General features: G+C 41.1%; 1 protein-coding gene across 1 annotated transcript in view; it reads left to right on the top strand.

Annotated features, from left to right (window-relative positions):
- Positions 1 to 16,999, top strand: part of LOC136885323 (zinc finger protein 416) — a 58,711-nt gene that overhangs the window by 4,912 nt on the left and 36,800 nt on the right. Inside the window, exon 2 of the mRNA XM_067157835.2 lies at positions 9,431 to 9,658. Coding sequence (XP_067013936.1) covers positions 9,431 to 9,658 — 228 coding nt within the window. The remainder of the gene's footprint in view (positions 1 to 9,430; positions 9,659 to 16,999) is intronic.

Below are 16,999 nucleotides of genomic sequence, written 5' to 3'. Positions count from 1 at the left end.
TAGTTGGTCTGTTATTGGACATTATAAATTTTCCAGCTAACTCATTCCTGGTTGCCTGTGTTTCGCCCCCATGTGCTAAGTTGGGCTCATCAATTGGTAAATAGCACACCTACCAAGACGCATGGCTAGTGCATTCCATGGAGGCCACTGTGTAGGCTACTTGGAGCCACTGGCAGTGCCAGTGCACTATGAGAGACTTTGTCTCATTTTCAAAAATTAATGCATGCCTGGCCATCAGATGATAAAGATATTGATTCCCAATGGGAACCTGAAATATTTGTTCAGAATGAGTAAATTTATAATACCAATATAGGTGGTCTGTTAATGGACATTATAAATTTTCTAACTAACTCATTCCTGGTGGTTGCCAGCGTTTTGACCAGTGTGCTAAGTTGGGCTCATGAGTTGGTAAATAGCACACCTACCAGGACGCACGGCTATGCATACCGTGGTGGTGACGGAATGAGTTAGCTGAAAAATTTATAATTTGTCCAGTAACAGACCAACTATATTGGTATTATAAATTTACTCATTCGGAACAAATATTTCAGGTTCCCTTTGGGAATCAACATCTTTATCAATCTTTTGAGACTGCTCTGCAAAATTTCTGCAAATGAAAAGGTTAAGTTAAGACATGTTAAAGAAAATAAAACTTACATTATTCCATTACCTAGGCTGGAAGTTCCTGGGTGGAACGAGAGCTTGGAATGGACACATTTGCCTTGACAGGAGAACCAAGATCAGAATGCTGATGCTCTCCCTTCTTAGGATATAAACCCCCCAGTTTGCACATGGCATCCTTCCAAAACAAGGGAACCAATTGACCAATCACATGTGAAATTTAGCCAATGCATCTTCTGCATCTCCATAGATGAGTGTGGAACATTCTCACACTCCCTTGCAGTTGCCAGAACACTCTGACACTCACCAGAACACCAGAACCAAGGGGTCTTTCTGGCATCATTCCCACACACTCTGATGTTCTCCAGAATACTAAAAACAAGGGTTCTGGGTGGCGTCAGTGAGATGTGAGAATGAAATAGCCAGGCTCTCTATAGGGTGTGGTGGACCGGGCGAGTTGGCTGTGCGCGTAGAGGCGCGCGGCTGTGAGCTTGCATCCGGGAGATAGTAGGTTCGAATCCCACTATCGGCAGCCCTGAAGATGGTTTTCCGTGGTTTTCCATTTTCACACCAGGCAAATGCTGGGGCTGTACCTTAATTAAGGCCACGGCCACTTCCTTCCAACTCCTAGGCCTTTCCTATCCCATCGTCGCCATAAGACCTATCTGTGTCGGTGCGACGTAAAGCCCCTACCAAAAAAAAAATCGATAGGGTGTTCAAACAGTCTTCTTCACCATTTTATCGCGCAGAACCAAGATTCTGGTTTTTTATTATTATTAAAATAATAATAACAAAGAACTTGCACACGGAACCCCAAAGATAATTTTATATGCATTTTGTAAACCATTACGGTGTAAATAAGGAATGGTTGCCAAGTTGTACTTCCTCTTAAAACAGTAACAACCACCACCACCACCACCACCACCCTGCTTGCAAGAGGGATACGTTGTCTCATGTGTTTTGCGACACTCTTGTTATCCTGCCATCGGCGTGTACCAACAGGTACTTCGATCAGCTGTCCAGGTGATCTTTTAGCATGTTTTGAGAGGTCAGTGTTAGTGTTTCTTTGCCCATCTTTGATTTTGTGACTTATGATGTGAGATGAGGAATGATCCCTTATTGGTAGAGTGGCTTCTCAACTCCATTGTGACAAAATGGTGCTAGATGATGCGGATGCTCATATCTCACTGTTATCTAGCATTGAATTCGTGGGTGATCTGCTGCACTGTGACCCGTCTATTCACTATTACATTACCATCCGAGGTAGCCAACGACAACCCCTGAAATCAACACCTTTTACTCCATGGGTGATGGTGGTGATTTTTCCTGAATCCGCATATTCACTGTGTTGTCTTGTCGCAGTGGCCAGTGGAAAGCCCAGAGATAGAATGACCCATACATTTGGAGCCGACAATCTGGTCGCCATCAAATGTGCTGTGATCACATCTCTTGTACGTGGTGTACTTGCTGTTATTCACACGGCCAGAATGAGGTCTGGTGATATTGCAGGCATGGGGCACGCTATACTATTACATTCACCGGGCCAACTGCAGTGCCATTTTGCCAAAATGGCAGATATCTCTAATTCTTTTGCTCGTCATTGTATAAGATCGTTATTAAAGAGACTTCCAGTATCTTTAACAGTTATTACCTGATTCGAGAACTGGTTATGATCCAGAGGAAAGCAGCACAATTTGTTCTGGGTAATTTCTGAACCATAATGGTCAATTTAAATTGATCCGTATTGACAACAAATATATCACATTGAAAGGTCAATTAAACATGAGTGTCAACCTTGTCAACACTAATATGAAATTTATTACAATTTCAATACACCAAACATGTTTCAAGAAACAAAGTTCTCTTCTTCAGCGGCTTAAACTACCATTACAAATCTCAGAACATATTATAAGAAACATTTCTTATAGTATTGGGCAGATCATATTTCAGTAATCTCAAATTATCTCGGAGGGCCCCGCGGGTTCGATTTCTGGCTCGGTCAGGGATTTTAATGGTGTAAACCCCTGTAGGTGGGGGGCGGTAGAATAACACCCACGGTATCCCCTGCCTGTCGTAAGAGGCGACTAAAAGGGGCCACAGGGGCTCTCAACTTGGGAGCGTGGGTTGGTGACCACGGGGCCCTTAGCTGAGTCCTGGTATTGCTTCCACTTACTTGTGCCAGGCTCCTTTCATCTATCCTATCCAACCTCCTTTGATCAACTCTTGCTCTTTTCCGACCCCAACGGTATTAGAACACTCGAGGCCTGGGGAGTTTTTCATTTTCATGCCTTCCGTAGCCCTTGTCTTCCTTTGGCCGATACCTTCATTTTTCAAAGTGTCGGTTCCTTTCCATTTTTTCTTTCTGGTTAGTGTTATATAGGGGATGGTCGCCTAGTTGTACTCCTCTTAAAACAATAATCACCACCACCACCTTTTAATGGTGTGTTGTTGATTCCTCTGGTTTGGGGACTGTGTGTTTGTGTTCATCTCAGGACACATCTTCATACAGAGCAATTTGACCCTGTGGTTAGGGTCGCGTAGCTGAGAGCTTGCATTCACGAGATGGTGGGTTTAAATCTCGCCATTAACCACGCTGAAGATGGTTTTACGTAGTTTCCCATTTTCACACCAGGCAAATGTTGGGGCCTGTACCTTAATGAAGGCCATGGCTGCTACCTTCTCACCCCCTGTGGGTGGGGGGGGAGTCGAATAACACCCACGGTTTCGCCTGCTTGTCGTAAGAGGCGACTAAAATGGTGTCCAGGTGGTCTGAACTTTGGAGCGTGGGTTGGCGACCACGGGGCCCATAACTGATTCTTGGTATTGCTTTCACTTACTTGTGCGAGGCTGCTCACTTTCATCTATCCTATCCGACCTCCTTTGGTCAACTCTTGTTCTTTTCCGACCCCGACGTTATTAGAGCACTCGAGGCCTAGGGAGCAATTCATTTTCACGTCCTTCGTGGTCCTCGCCTTCCTTTGGCCAATATCTTCATTATTTGAAGTGTCGTATCCCTTACATTTTTTCACTCTGATTAGTGTTATACAGAGGATGGTTGCCTTGACGTACTTCCTCTTAAAACAATAATCACGTACCACCACCACCACCACCACCACCACTCTTTCAACAAAATATGTGATGCGATGTTACCTAGCAACCATGCAGGCTGTGATGTGAAGTATTGATGGATGGCCATGACAGATTCCTGGTCTGTGCAGCTTTCAAGGTACTGTTGCTAGGTAACATTGCATCACACATTTTTTTACATGGTACTACTTTGTTGCCCAAATTTTCATATGACACCCCCCGCCCCCAGTTCTAAGACATATCTAAGTCAAAAACACATCTTCATCTACACACAACACATATGAAACTATCAACCACCACAGAAACACGCAGTAGTGAATACATCTGTTCATGTATTGTTGGTGTCGAGAAGGGCATCCGGCCACAAATCTGGGCCAAATCCACAGCCTGAGCCAATCCTAAGAAATTGTGGAAAAGGCTAGGATGAAGAAGAAGAATTGGATTGGTGATCTCAAAATTAATTTTGTAAAACAGACTGAATAAACAGTAGCATCCTACAACTTTTGTGTGCCAAACTGCCTGTATAATATAACTTGACTTATTATATTACCCTCAAATTTTCCCCCTGTGGGTTGGTGGTGGTATAACAACACCCACGGTATCCCCTGCCTGTCGTAAGAGGCGACTAAAAGGGACCACAGGGGCTCTCAACTTCGGAGCATGGGTTGGCGACCACGGGGCCCTAAGCTGAATCCTGGCATTGCTTCCACTTACCTGTGCCAGACTCCTCACTTTCGTCTACCTATCCAACCTCCCTTGATTAAGTCTTGTTCTTTTCCGACCCCGATGGTATTAGAGCAGTTGAGGCCTAGGGAGCCTTTCATTGTACGCCCTTCGTGGCCTTTGTCTTTCTTTGGCCGATACCTTCATTTTTTGAAGTCTTGGATCCCTTCCACTTTTTTCCCTCTGATTAGTTTTATATAGAGGATGGTTGCCTAGTTGTACGTCCTCTTAAAACAATAATCACCATGGGACAAGTGTCAGATACCTTCCATTTTTTTTCTCTCTGATTAGTGTTAAATTCCCAGTGTTCTCCCCAGAAATTTTCGTCAGCCGGGTGGCAGGAATGCTTAGCCAGGCGGGAAATACTTCGTTAAAAAAAAGAAAGTTACAGTTTCAATTTATTCCCCTCAGGTCACAATAATATGAAACAGGTAAAATTTAACTACAAAATTGAACCATCTTACTTTTATTATCATTTATCATGAACGAGACACAACAGAGTATTTTGAATTTCTAATAATACCGGGTGATTGGACGTGTGGTTAGGAGTGTACAGTACAGCTGTGAGTTTGCATCCGGGAGATAGTGGGTTCGAACCCCACTGTCTGCAGTCTTGAAGATAGTTTTCCATGGTATCTCATTTTCACACCAGGCAAATGCTGGGGCTGTACTTAATTATGGCTACAGCCACTTCCTTCCCCATTCCTAGGCGTTTCCTATCTCATTGTCGCCATAAGACCTACCTGTGTCGGTGTGATGTAAAGCAAATTGAAAAAAAAAAAAAAAAAAGCCCATAGTATTCTACAGCTTGTTCATAATCATGTACCACCGGGGCTTGCCACTCGTTTGCTGTGGAGTGCCATACAGATTTGTGACTTCAATGGAATCGAGTGCTCGCATGTGATTCCATGCTAATCCAGACACCACTCGTGCACAACGATACGTGATAGTCATCTAAACCTGTAAACTCCAATGCATATGATGACATTATTCTAACAATAATAAAGATTTACCATTTAATTAAACAGTTTTACAGTAATTAGATTTTAATTTGGAATACCTAATGACTCAAATATGTATTAATATTATGGAACTAGCTCATATCTGTTATGTTACAGTCGGGCTGAGTGACTCAGACGATTGAGGCGCTGGCCTTCTGACTCCATCTTGGCAGGTTTGATTCTGGCTCAGTCTGGTGGTATTTAAAAGTGCTCAAATATGTCAGCCTTGTGTCGGTAAATTTACTGGCACGTAAAATAACTCCTGCGGGACTAAATTTCGGCACCTCGGCATCTCCGAAAATCATAAAAGTAGTTAGTGGGATGTAAAGACAATAACATTATTATTGTTATGTTAGCTGGTCGGTTTTTAAAAATGGCAGGGTGGTGCGCCCATTAAAAAGGTCCTAGGGAGAACATTGCTTCCTCATAAAAAAATAATCACCACCACCACCAGCAGTCAGAGAGTAGAGCTGCTGCCTTCTCCAGTTCTCCAACCGCCACTAATTGGGAGCCCTAATGGCCCGCATTGCCATAGGATGGCTGAGTAGAGGAGTGGTGACAGCATGTGACATCACTGTGGTTACATTGCCAATTACCCCAGTATCTGTGACTTTTGGCTTGGAGGATACTGTTTATTGCGCGTGGTGGCTACAGGTTGTTCCGTGTCCAATAAAACTGTTAGGAACTGACTGCACGATGTCATTTTGTATTTCTGATGACATCATGACACCCATTACTAGAGCCCTGCACGGATGCAGATATCCGTGAATTTAGAAGACGGGTGGTCTAACGTGTTAAGGGGAAGGAGTTTGCAGGCTAAGAGCTCCATTCAGGACAGGTGTCTGTGAGAAATCGGTACAAGTCACTGCAGGTACAACCGAGGGGAGGAACAGGGAACTGTTGCTGGGAAGTGTGGAAGTGGGAGGAAGGGAAAAGGTAGGAAAGGGAAATGTGGAGTAGTGGATAGGAAAAGACAGATGGAATAGGGTCATGAGATGGAGAAAAGGAAGGATAGGACTGACCAGGAGGGGAGGGGATTAAATGAGTTGGGTAGGGTTGAGGCTCTGGTCATAGGGGATTCCATTGTTAGACATGTGGGGAAAGTGTGTGGAAGAAGGGGAACTAGGGTAGAGTGTTATCCAGGAATTAGGTTAAGGCAGATGTTGAGGAAAGAAGAAGAGAAGGAGGAGGGAAAGGAGAAGGTGGTAGTGTTTCACGTTGGTACTAACAGCGGAAGACAAGCAGGTATAAGTACCAACATAGTTGGGGATGTGTGGGATCTGGTAAATGCAGCGGGGTGAAGTTTTAAGGAAGCAGAAATTGTTGTCAGTGGAATACTGTGTAGGAGGGATACTGACTGGAAGGTGATTGGGGATTTAAATGAGACTATGGAATGGGTATGTGGGAAACTGGGAGTGAGATTTCTAGATCCTAATGGGTGGGTAGGAGATAGGGATCTGCGCTCAGATGGCCTTCAATTAAACCGCAGTGGTACATATAAGTTAAGAAATTTGTTTAGAAGGGTTATAGGGAGGTGCATTCAGGGAAACAGGGTGGCCTAGGGAGCAGTGATAAGGGAACAGGGAACTGAAAGTCAAGTAGCGATAACATAAAAATGTTAGTGCTGAACTGTAGAAGTATTGTAAAGAAAGGGATAAAATTAAGTAATTTAATAGATTTATACTTACCAGATATTGTAATAGGAGTTGAATCATGGCTGAGAAATAATATAATGGATGCAGAATTCTCACGGAACTGGAATATGTATCGTAGAGATAGGATAGGAATGGTAGGAGGGGGAGTATTCATTCTGGGGAAAGAAGAATTTGTTAGCTACGAAAAAGTTAAAGATGATAAAACATGAAATTCTAGGTGTAAGGCTCATCTCTAAAGATAATAGGCAACTTGATGTCTTTGGAGTGTACAGACCGGGAAAGGGAAGCGCTGACGCTGATTCAGAATTATTTGATATGATAATCAGCTATGTGAGAAACGATAAGGAAAGGAACGTGACTGTAGCAGTGATCTCAATTTACCAAATGTCAATTGGAAAGGTAATGTGAACAACAGGAAACATGACCAGCAAATGGCAAGTAAGTTAATATGGGAAGGGCATCCGATTCAGAAAGTGATGGAACCAACTATAGGGAAGAATATTCTGGATGTGGTGCTGGTAAAACCAGATGAGCTCTATAGAGAAACCTAAATAATAGATGGTATTAGTGATCACGAAGCTGTTTTTGTGATAGTTAAAAATAATTGTGAAAGAAAGGAAGGTATTAAAAGTAGGACTACTAGGCAGTACCATATGGCTGATAAAACAGGCATGAGGGAGTTTTTAAAAAGTAACTATGATTGGTGGAAAATAGTAAATATAAATGTAAACAGACTCTGGGATGGGTAGCCTACGCCTTAAAAAGGCATTGGGTTCTTCCATTTGTTTCAATTTCTGAGCAATGAGTTTTGTAATCTACTATGTGATTTTATGGGTGATGAAGTCTCAAATAGAGATGAAACATGTCCCTAATATTTAATATGTTTTTCAATTAAATAGTTTTTCACTTTTAAAGTGATGTGTATTGATTGGGTGGACCAAAACCTAACATTGTTTCTGAGTTTTAAGTGGTATGTTCTGAGCTGTCAGTGGAGAGATGGCGTGGAATGACATCAGTAGACGAATAAGTTTGAGTGGTGTTTTTAAAAGTAGGAAAGATCACAATATGAAGATAAATTTAAAATTCAAGAGGACAAATTGGGGCAAATATTCATATATAGGAAAAGGAGTTAGGGATTGGAAAAACTTACCAAGGGAGATGTTCAATCACTTTCCAATTTCTTTGCCATCATTTAAGGAAAGGCTAGGAAAACAACAGATAGGGAATCCGCCACCTAGGCGACTGCCCTAAATGCAGATCAGTGATTGATTGATTGATTGATTGATTGATTGATTGATTGATTGATTGATTGATTGATTGATTGATTGATTGATTGATTGATTGAAGTGTCTTGGCGGATGCAGACTGTATGGCCATGCGGATAATTTTGATAATTTCTAAATAATGAAGTTTATTGATTTTCACTCAGGTATACTCTAATTTTTGCTTATGGTTAGGTGATCCTTGACATTGATATGGGAGAATGGTGATATATAAAGAGCATTGAATCCATAAAGCCGTAGTCTGATCTAAGCCTAACTGGCTTCTTCTTGCAATTAGTGGAAGGAAGCAACATATCTTCCAAAAAAGAACCGCTCAACACATTTCTTTGACTTTACATCGGTAGTTGTCGCAAGAGGAAATCCCTTATAAACCTGTAACTGTTGGGGGTCTGGTTCTATCCATTTCAATACCTTGGGTGTTGTTGTATGTTGGGTACTCTGCCCGAAGGCTGGTTTGATCCTCTGCAGCTCCGCCAACAGCTGTCATAAATAGCCTAGGCGTCACTGAAGAGGCGTACTAGGGAAATGAGGAGTGAGGTAGTTTCCCGTTGCTTTCCTCACCGAGCCAGCCTCTGCTATTACATATCAGTCTGCCAAGCCCACTGAAATGCAGGCACCAACCGACCCTATGAGCGATATCTTCACACCATTCATAACAGGGACTGGCTGCATAAGCAATGGTATTATTAGCATCACTCATACCTCAGTCACTTTCATATTGTCAAAGCCAAGGATGAGACTGAGACAGGTCAATGAAAGTAACAAATTTGATATAGCCCATACCAGAAGACATAGTGCACTGTAAACACTACATCTTGCCAGCAAAGGCATTGGGTGTAATGTAGTTAAATAGTTGCAGTATCCACGGATTACCGTTTGTGGATGTGGATGATATTTTGTATATCCATGTAGGGCTCTACCCATTACTGATTGGCAAGAAACCATGCTGAATGCACTCCTGGAATGGTCATAGTGTGGTCTTTTAGTAGTTTATTGTAAAAGTTTCTTGCATTATACTGCATAGTCTAAATCTATTATTTTTGATTTATGATGTGTTCAGGTTTGCCCGAAGGACCCGCTGCCAAAGTGCGTGTGCCTGGACTGCTGTGCCAAGTTGAACCAGTGTTCAGACTTCATAGAGACGAGTTCTCAGGCCCAAGTTGCACTCCACATGATCTATCTGCAGCCCAAGAAGGAGGAGGAACCTGTAGACCAGAGCGAGCCACTCACAGAAGAGGAACCAGCTGACAACGACGACCAAGAAGACCAGAGTAGTTCTCAGGAAGAGGTAAGTTGTACAGTACATCCCTTACCTGCTTCAACTTTTCGTCCCACAACCCCGAATTTTATGCACAATTTCATTTCCAGAGTCTTCCTCTTCTTCTTCCTGAAACGTTTCTGCTTATGCAGGTTGTTCACAGAGCCTCTTCCAATCTTCTCGTTTTTCCCCACGGTCTATCATTCGTCACTGTCTCCCATTGTAGTCCTCTGCAATTTACGTCATCCTCCATGTGATCGCTCCATCTTGTCTTGGTCTTCCAATTAGTCTTCTTCGAAATTCTCTCTATTTCAGAGCTCATCTAGGTAATCTTTCTTTTCCCATTCTTTTGATGTGGACAAACCATTTCAGCCTATTTCTCTCCATAGTTTCTTTTAGGTTGTTAACCTGTGGCATGTTTCGTATTGTTTCCTTTTTTATCTTGACCCTCCTCGTTTTACCCAAGATCCCTCGCAGATAGCGTATCTCTGACGCTTGTAATCTACTTAGATCTTTTTTTGCCCACGTCCAACATTCATATCCATAGGTCAATATTGGCAAATAATATGATTTGTATATTATGATTTTTTGCTTTGGTAGGTAATTTCCAATTTCTAATTATGTCTGTTACACAGTAATAAAATTTTGAGCAATATCCTATCCTCTGTGAAATTTCTTCCTTGATGTTTTCTTTCCTAGTTAGTTTACTTCCTAGGTATTTAAAAGCATCCACTTCTTGAAGAAATTTTCCATTACACATAACATCCTTCATTTTTCTGTTTGCTCTACTGATTTTCGTTACCTAACTTTTCGTTAACTTATTTCCATGCCCACTTCTTCAGTTGCTCTCTGTCGCATATTTAGTTGTTGTTCCAATTTTTTTTTCATTTTCTTCCCATACCATCACATTGTCTGCATATGCTATGACTTTCATACCGTTTGTTGTTGACCCTTGGCGAACTTTCCTGATAATGTTGTCCATCACTATATTAAAGAGTACTGGTGAAAGCACACTTCCTTGTCAAACTCATCTGTCTGTTCTAAACCATTCTGATTTTTTGCCATCTCTTATAGCACAGTTCAGACATTTGTTATACATGTTTCTAATTCTGAATTGCATTTCTCTTGACAAATCCATTCTATACAGATCTTGCCATATCTCTTTTCTTCTGACCATGTCATAAGCCTTTTGTATAACTATGAATGCAACTGCAATATCTTTCCCAAATTCTTCAGAGTATTCATTCCTGTTGTAACCACTCTTTATTGTGAGTGTCTTCTTGCCATTGCTCTGTTCTGTCTGTACGAGTGAATATTCTCACCCTTTATATCAGTTACCTTCTCTTTATGTATAAGATATATTTAGTCCATCCAAATTTCACTTCAGCAAACGTCATGCTAGGAGACCATCCACTGGGAGTATGGAAAACTTTACATACCTTGGCAGGTATACTAGCCACAAAAGAAGTGGCAAATAGAGTGCAGAAGAGCTCTCACTTTTACCAGCAAGTATGAACACTCATCTGGGAGCCCAAAATATCAACAAAGTCAAAGCTGGTGATGTTCAATCAGTACTTCATAGCAGTCTTAACCTATGGTATCGAAACCTGCACCCTCACTAAGAAGGACTCGTCAAGGCTGCAGGCATCTGAGGTAAAGTTCCTGTACTCCATAATTCAGAAAACAAAACTGGACAAGTTAAGGAATGACATGGTTAGACAGGAAGCTGGGATTGAGACATTGTTGTTAAATTGGGTCAGCATGTCCAGATTGAGGTGGTTTGGGCATGTGATGAGGATGGAGCCAACAAGGACCGCATATGTTAACTTGGAGAGACATGTGGAAGGAAAATGGATGGTTGGAAAACTGAGATTCCACTGGATGGACATCGTAAAGATGGATATTGCAGATGGGGGAAGGACACTGGAAGACGTCATTAACAACAGAACGTATCTGAATAAGACACAGTGGAAGAAGCTCGCCAACAGTTTCCGGGGAACTGGAACTGTAAGGTGGTGGTGGTGATGATGATGATGATGATGATGATGATGATGATGATTGGCTGGCTCTGGAAAGAGTCCACCAGCTCCAACTTCTTATTCTTTACCTGATGTTTGATCGTGGTGCCCTTCCAGTCAACATCATTTGAGTCATGGGAATGCTAATTTTCATATTTCTGCATTTATTTTCAAATTCCTAGGTATTAAATTAATTCTACTGACTGCAGACTTAGTATGGAGCAACTTCAAGATTGCTGTGAACAGCAACTAAGGATATACATTGAAAGACCTCATTATCTCAGAAGCCATGGTTCAGTGCTGAAACTTTGAGGCTAATAGAGATAAGGAAACAGCTAAGAAGAAACAATGATGGAACTGATAAATATTTATGGATGTATACATCAATTTCTGGGCACATTAAAAAACTGTGATGACTTGATGAAACAAAGCAGTTTCATGAAAACTGTGAAGAAATTGAACAGCATAAGCAGAATAGTCAACCCCATAATCTCTTACTAAAGGTCAAGGAAATAACTCATGACTTCAAACGCTGTTCTTGGATTGTGGAAGATGAAGGTAGCACCCTCCTTGGACAGAAACAACTGGCCATTGAATGATGGAAAAGGTACTGTGAAAATCTATATACAGATGAGACCACCAGCAGTAACTACATCCCTGACCAGTCTGACTCAGAACCAGAGCCTTCACTGCTAAGGAAAGAAGTTGAAGAAGCAATTAAACAGCTGAAAAACCATAAAGTACCAGGAAGTGACGGAATCTCTGGGGAAATGATTAAGGAAATAGGAGAAGAGAGGGAAGACGTTTAATGCTCTTAATCTGGAACAAGATATGGGACAGTTGTAAATGGCCACAAGACTGGCTCACTTCCATCTTTACACCACTTCACAAGAAAGGATCAACAAGGAATTGTGGGAATTACCAAACCGTCTCACTTATATCACAGGCAAGTAAAATCTAGCTGCATATCATAAATGAACGTCTGAAGCCTTTCATTAAATATCAGCTCCTTTCAGAACAGGATGGCTTTGACAAGGGAGCAGATTTTAAATATTTGTCAGATGGTTGAGAAGGCATGAGAATTGAACATTCCCTTGGTTCTTTGCTTCGTTGACTATCGAAAGGCCTTTTATTGCATTTTGTGGACAAAATTGTGGTATATTCTAGAGGAAATGGGAATTGCGTCTCATCTAATTTCACTTATAAAAGGCTTGTACAGTAACAGCTTGGCCAACGTGAGAGTGGATGGTGCATTATCATCTACTTTCAAAGTGTCTAAAGGTGTGAGACAAAGATGTATCTTACGACTTCAGTGTTTAACATCTAAAGTGAATATATCATGAGGCATGCTCTAGACAACCGGAAAGGAGGATTCTTGATTGGTGGGAGAGAATCAATAACCTACGTTCTGCAGACGACACCACACTGATATCCAGCACTGTACAGGAGCTTGCTGTAGTAATGAATCATGTCCAACATGAAAGTCGCAACCTTGGTATAGAGATTAATTGGAGCAAGACAAAATTAATGATCGTCAACAAAGGTGCTTTACAAAGAAAATTTAGTATGTCCTATTCAGTACATACACATCTCCATCATTAGATGGAGTAATAATAGTCGTACATAACATAAAGAAATAAATGAACTGGATTAAAGCCACTATATATATTTATTTATTTAATAATAAAGCCAAGCTTTCAGCCAAATTGCATTGGCCTTCATCAGGGCATGTGAAGTTTTGCCTCTGACAGTGAGCAAAGAAATTCTCTGAAGGAACGTGGAAGTCATGCCCATACTATCCACGGCCTACCCCACTAACTGGACTCAAGGATCGTGGTGCTGTGCTGTGGTGGTTGGGAGGGAAGTTACTGATTCACTGCCCTCCGTCGACAGTTTGAGTGTGTCCCACTGTGCGATGGTGGTGTTATGCATGTATTTCTGCAGGGTAGACCGTGGACAGTATGGGCATGACTTCCACATTCCTTCAGAGAATTTCTTTGCTCACTGTCAGAGGCAAAACTTCACATGCCCTGATGAAGGCCAATGCAATTTGGCTGAAAGCTTGGCTTTATTATTAAATAAATAAATATATATAGTGGCTTTAATCCAGTTCATTTATTTCTTTATGTTAATACAATGAGCCACAAAAACCTACGTACCGAGCTCGATAGCAGCAGTCGCTTAAGTGCGGCCAGTATCCAGTATTCGGGAGACAGTAGGTTCGAACCCCACTGTCGGCAGCCCTGAAGATGGTTTTCCGTGGTTTCCCATTTTCACACCAGGCAAATGCTGGGGCTGTACCTTAATTAAGGCCACGGCCGCTTCCTTCCCGCTCCTAGCCCTTCCCTGTCCCATCGTCGTCATAAGACCTATCTGTGTCGGTGCGACGTAAAGCAACTAGCAAAAAAAAAAAAAAAAAACCTATGTTCATTAAATAGTCGTACATGTTTCAACTCGTTTGAGCCATCTTCAGTGAAAAGAGGTTAAAGTTTTTACATAATTGATGCTAAAAAATATGTTAAAACATAATGAAGAAAAGAATGAAAACAAATGAGACATGATGGATTTAAAACAATAAGTGATTATGGTGAGGTTGTGGACCTGTTAGTCTAAAACGTGCAGTGTGTTACAATTTAAAACGAGGACTAATTCACTGTGCTAAAATTTAAAATGACAATCTGTCTTCATTGAGTCACCATCACAAATAGTCAAGAAGGTAGCAAAAAATTGAGAAAACTATGTTTGAGAAGAAAACAAATGCCAGGTAAAACGTATGTGACACATAGTGGAAAACCGCCAATGTTCAAATTTATTAAATAGTTGCCCTCTCGAAACGGCCCGACCTTCTCAAATTGTGGTCCCATTCTCACTGATCGTGTCTATTGTTCGGTCTGCTGTGTTTGCCTTATTTTTAAATAGTCAAGAGGGCAGCGAACAAATAATGAGAAACTATGTTTGAGAAGAAAACAAATGTCAGGTAAAATGTATGTAACACATAGTGGAAACCGCCAATTAAGTTCAAACCTGTAATAGAAAAAATGAGGTTGTATGAGAAACTTGGGCTAATAAGTAAAAAATAAGTGTGAACAAAACTTTTAACTTACTTATTAAATAGTTTCCCTCTCGAACAGCCTGACCTTCTCAAATTTAACGGTCCTGTTCTCATTAATCGTGTCTATTGTTGGCTTAGCTGTGTTTGCGAGGATGGAAGGAGTGAATAAGGAAGGGGAGAGAGGTGCAGAGCTGGTGGGTAGAGGGGTGGGAGTGGTGTTGAGTTGGAGAGATGGAGGCGGGGTTTGTTTTTATTATAGAAGTGCCGACAAATGTACAGTAAGGAATGAATGCTTCAAGTAGAATGTTCTTTTTTTTTTCCCCCCGTTGATTTCATTTAAATTATAAGATGGGTTCCTAAACTGATTGTATCGACGTGGATGCTCTCGAGAATGTTGAGCAAGGTGCCATTTTGCTCATAATGTTAGATTTTAAGATCTTTTATGTATTGTTGTGTATTCGTGACTGGATTCTTTATGATGCTCACTCATAGCTGAAGAACGATTATATTTGAGAGCGTTGCGATGTTCGATGTATCTTGTGATACATGTTTGACTAACATAGCTGGAATTACAGGATTGGCATTCTAGTTTGTAAACTCCGGAGTTCAAGTATCTATTATTTATTATTGTTATTCTTGTTATTGTTGACAGTGTGCGGATTGAAAATAAGTCTGGAGTTGGTGTGGGAGGTTCTAAACACTATTTTAATGTTTTTTTAAAAGACATTAGAAATTTGGTAAATGCTACTACTATTGAATGTGAAAGTGGAAAACTTCTCTTTAGGAGTGGAATCTTTTTCTAGGGTAGCCTTGGGTCTGGTGATTCTGTTGATGAAGGATTGTTGTTGGTTTTTTTTTTTTTTTTTTTTTTTTTTTTGCAATTGGCTTTACGTCGCACTGACACAGATAGGTCTTATGGCGACGAAGGGATAGGAAAGGCCTAGGGTCGGGAAGGAAGTGATCGTGGCCTTAATTAAGCTACAGTCCTAGTATTTGGCTGGTGTGAAAATGGGAAACCACGGAAAACCATCTTCAGGGCTGCCGACAGTGGGGCTCGAACCCACTATCTCCCGGATGCAAGCTCACAGCCGCGCACTCCTAACCGCACGGCCAACTCGCCCGGTGATGAAGGTTCTACTGAAACCATTGTATTCTGCAATATTGTAAATAGTATTAATTTCTTTTTTTGTATTTTTTTTTTTTTTTGCTAGGGGCTTTACGTCGCACCGACACAGATAGGTCTTATGGCGACGTTTGTAATTCTTGGGAGATAAGGGAACAGTTAATGCTCTGAGTACTATGCTATTGTAAGCTGCTTTCTTATGTACGTCTGGGTGCAGAGAAGTTTGTTGGATGGTGTTGATAGTGTGGGTGGGTTTTCTGTATATATTAAAGGATAAAGTGTTGTTGCAGTTGTGCATAATGGTTAAGTCCAGGTAAATAAGGGCATTATTGTTGTCTGATTCTATGGTGAATTTTATTTGTTGATCAGTGGAGTTGAGAAGTACTGTGTTGCTGTTAGTAATACGGGAGTCTAAAATAACAAACGTGTCATCTACATAGCGTGTAATGTTGAATGCCGTTAATCTTACCAATGATGTGAGAATGTTCTAAATGATCGATGAAAATATCCACAAGGATCCCTGAAGCTGATGACCCCATGGGAAGAACCATCTGTTGGTAAATGACATTTTTGAAAGTAAAGAAATTGTTATTCAATGTAAATTTCAGAATCTGAATAAATTCTTATATTTTGCCTATACTTAATTTACTGAATTTGGAAAGATTGTTCTTAATCAATTGTACGGTGTTGTTAAAGTGTATATTAACATACATGGTAGTGATATCAAATAAATTAAGTGTGTGGTGTTTGGATACATTAAAGTACTTAATTTTATTGCAAATTTCTAAGGAATTTTTCACTGACGTATTGACTTGAAAATAATAATAAAAGCGTGTGGCCTCCAAAGAGGCCGGGTTCAAGTCTTTGGAGTTGACGCCGTATAGGTGACCTGCGTGTCTATGAGAATGGGGCTCTACCAATGATGAATTCTAATGCTGAAGACGGCACACACACCCAGCCCCCCGAGGCATTGGAATTAACCAATGAAGGTTAAAATCCCCGACCCGGCCGGGAATCGAACCCGGGACCCTCTGGGCCAAAGGCCAGCACACTAACCATTTAACCACGGAGCCAGCCGACTTGAAAATGATAGTGTGCTTTAAGGAATTTGTAAATGAAATGAGATACCTCATAAGTTGGACTATTTCTGAAATTGATAATGGATCTTGGGTAGTCCT

Source organism: Anabrus simplex, chromosome 14 (assembly GCF_040414725.1).
Source record: "Anabrus simplex isolate iqAnaSimp1 chromosome 14, ASM4041472v1, whole genome shotgun sequence".
Lineage (NCBI taxonomy): Eukaryota > Metazoa > Arthropoda > Insecta > Orthoptera > Tettigoniidae > Anabrus > Anabrus simplex.
The sequence above is the reverse complement of the archived record's forward strand: the minus strand, read 5'-3'. Positions and strand labels throughout refer to the sequence as shown.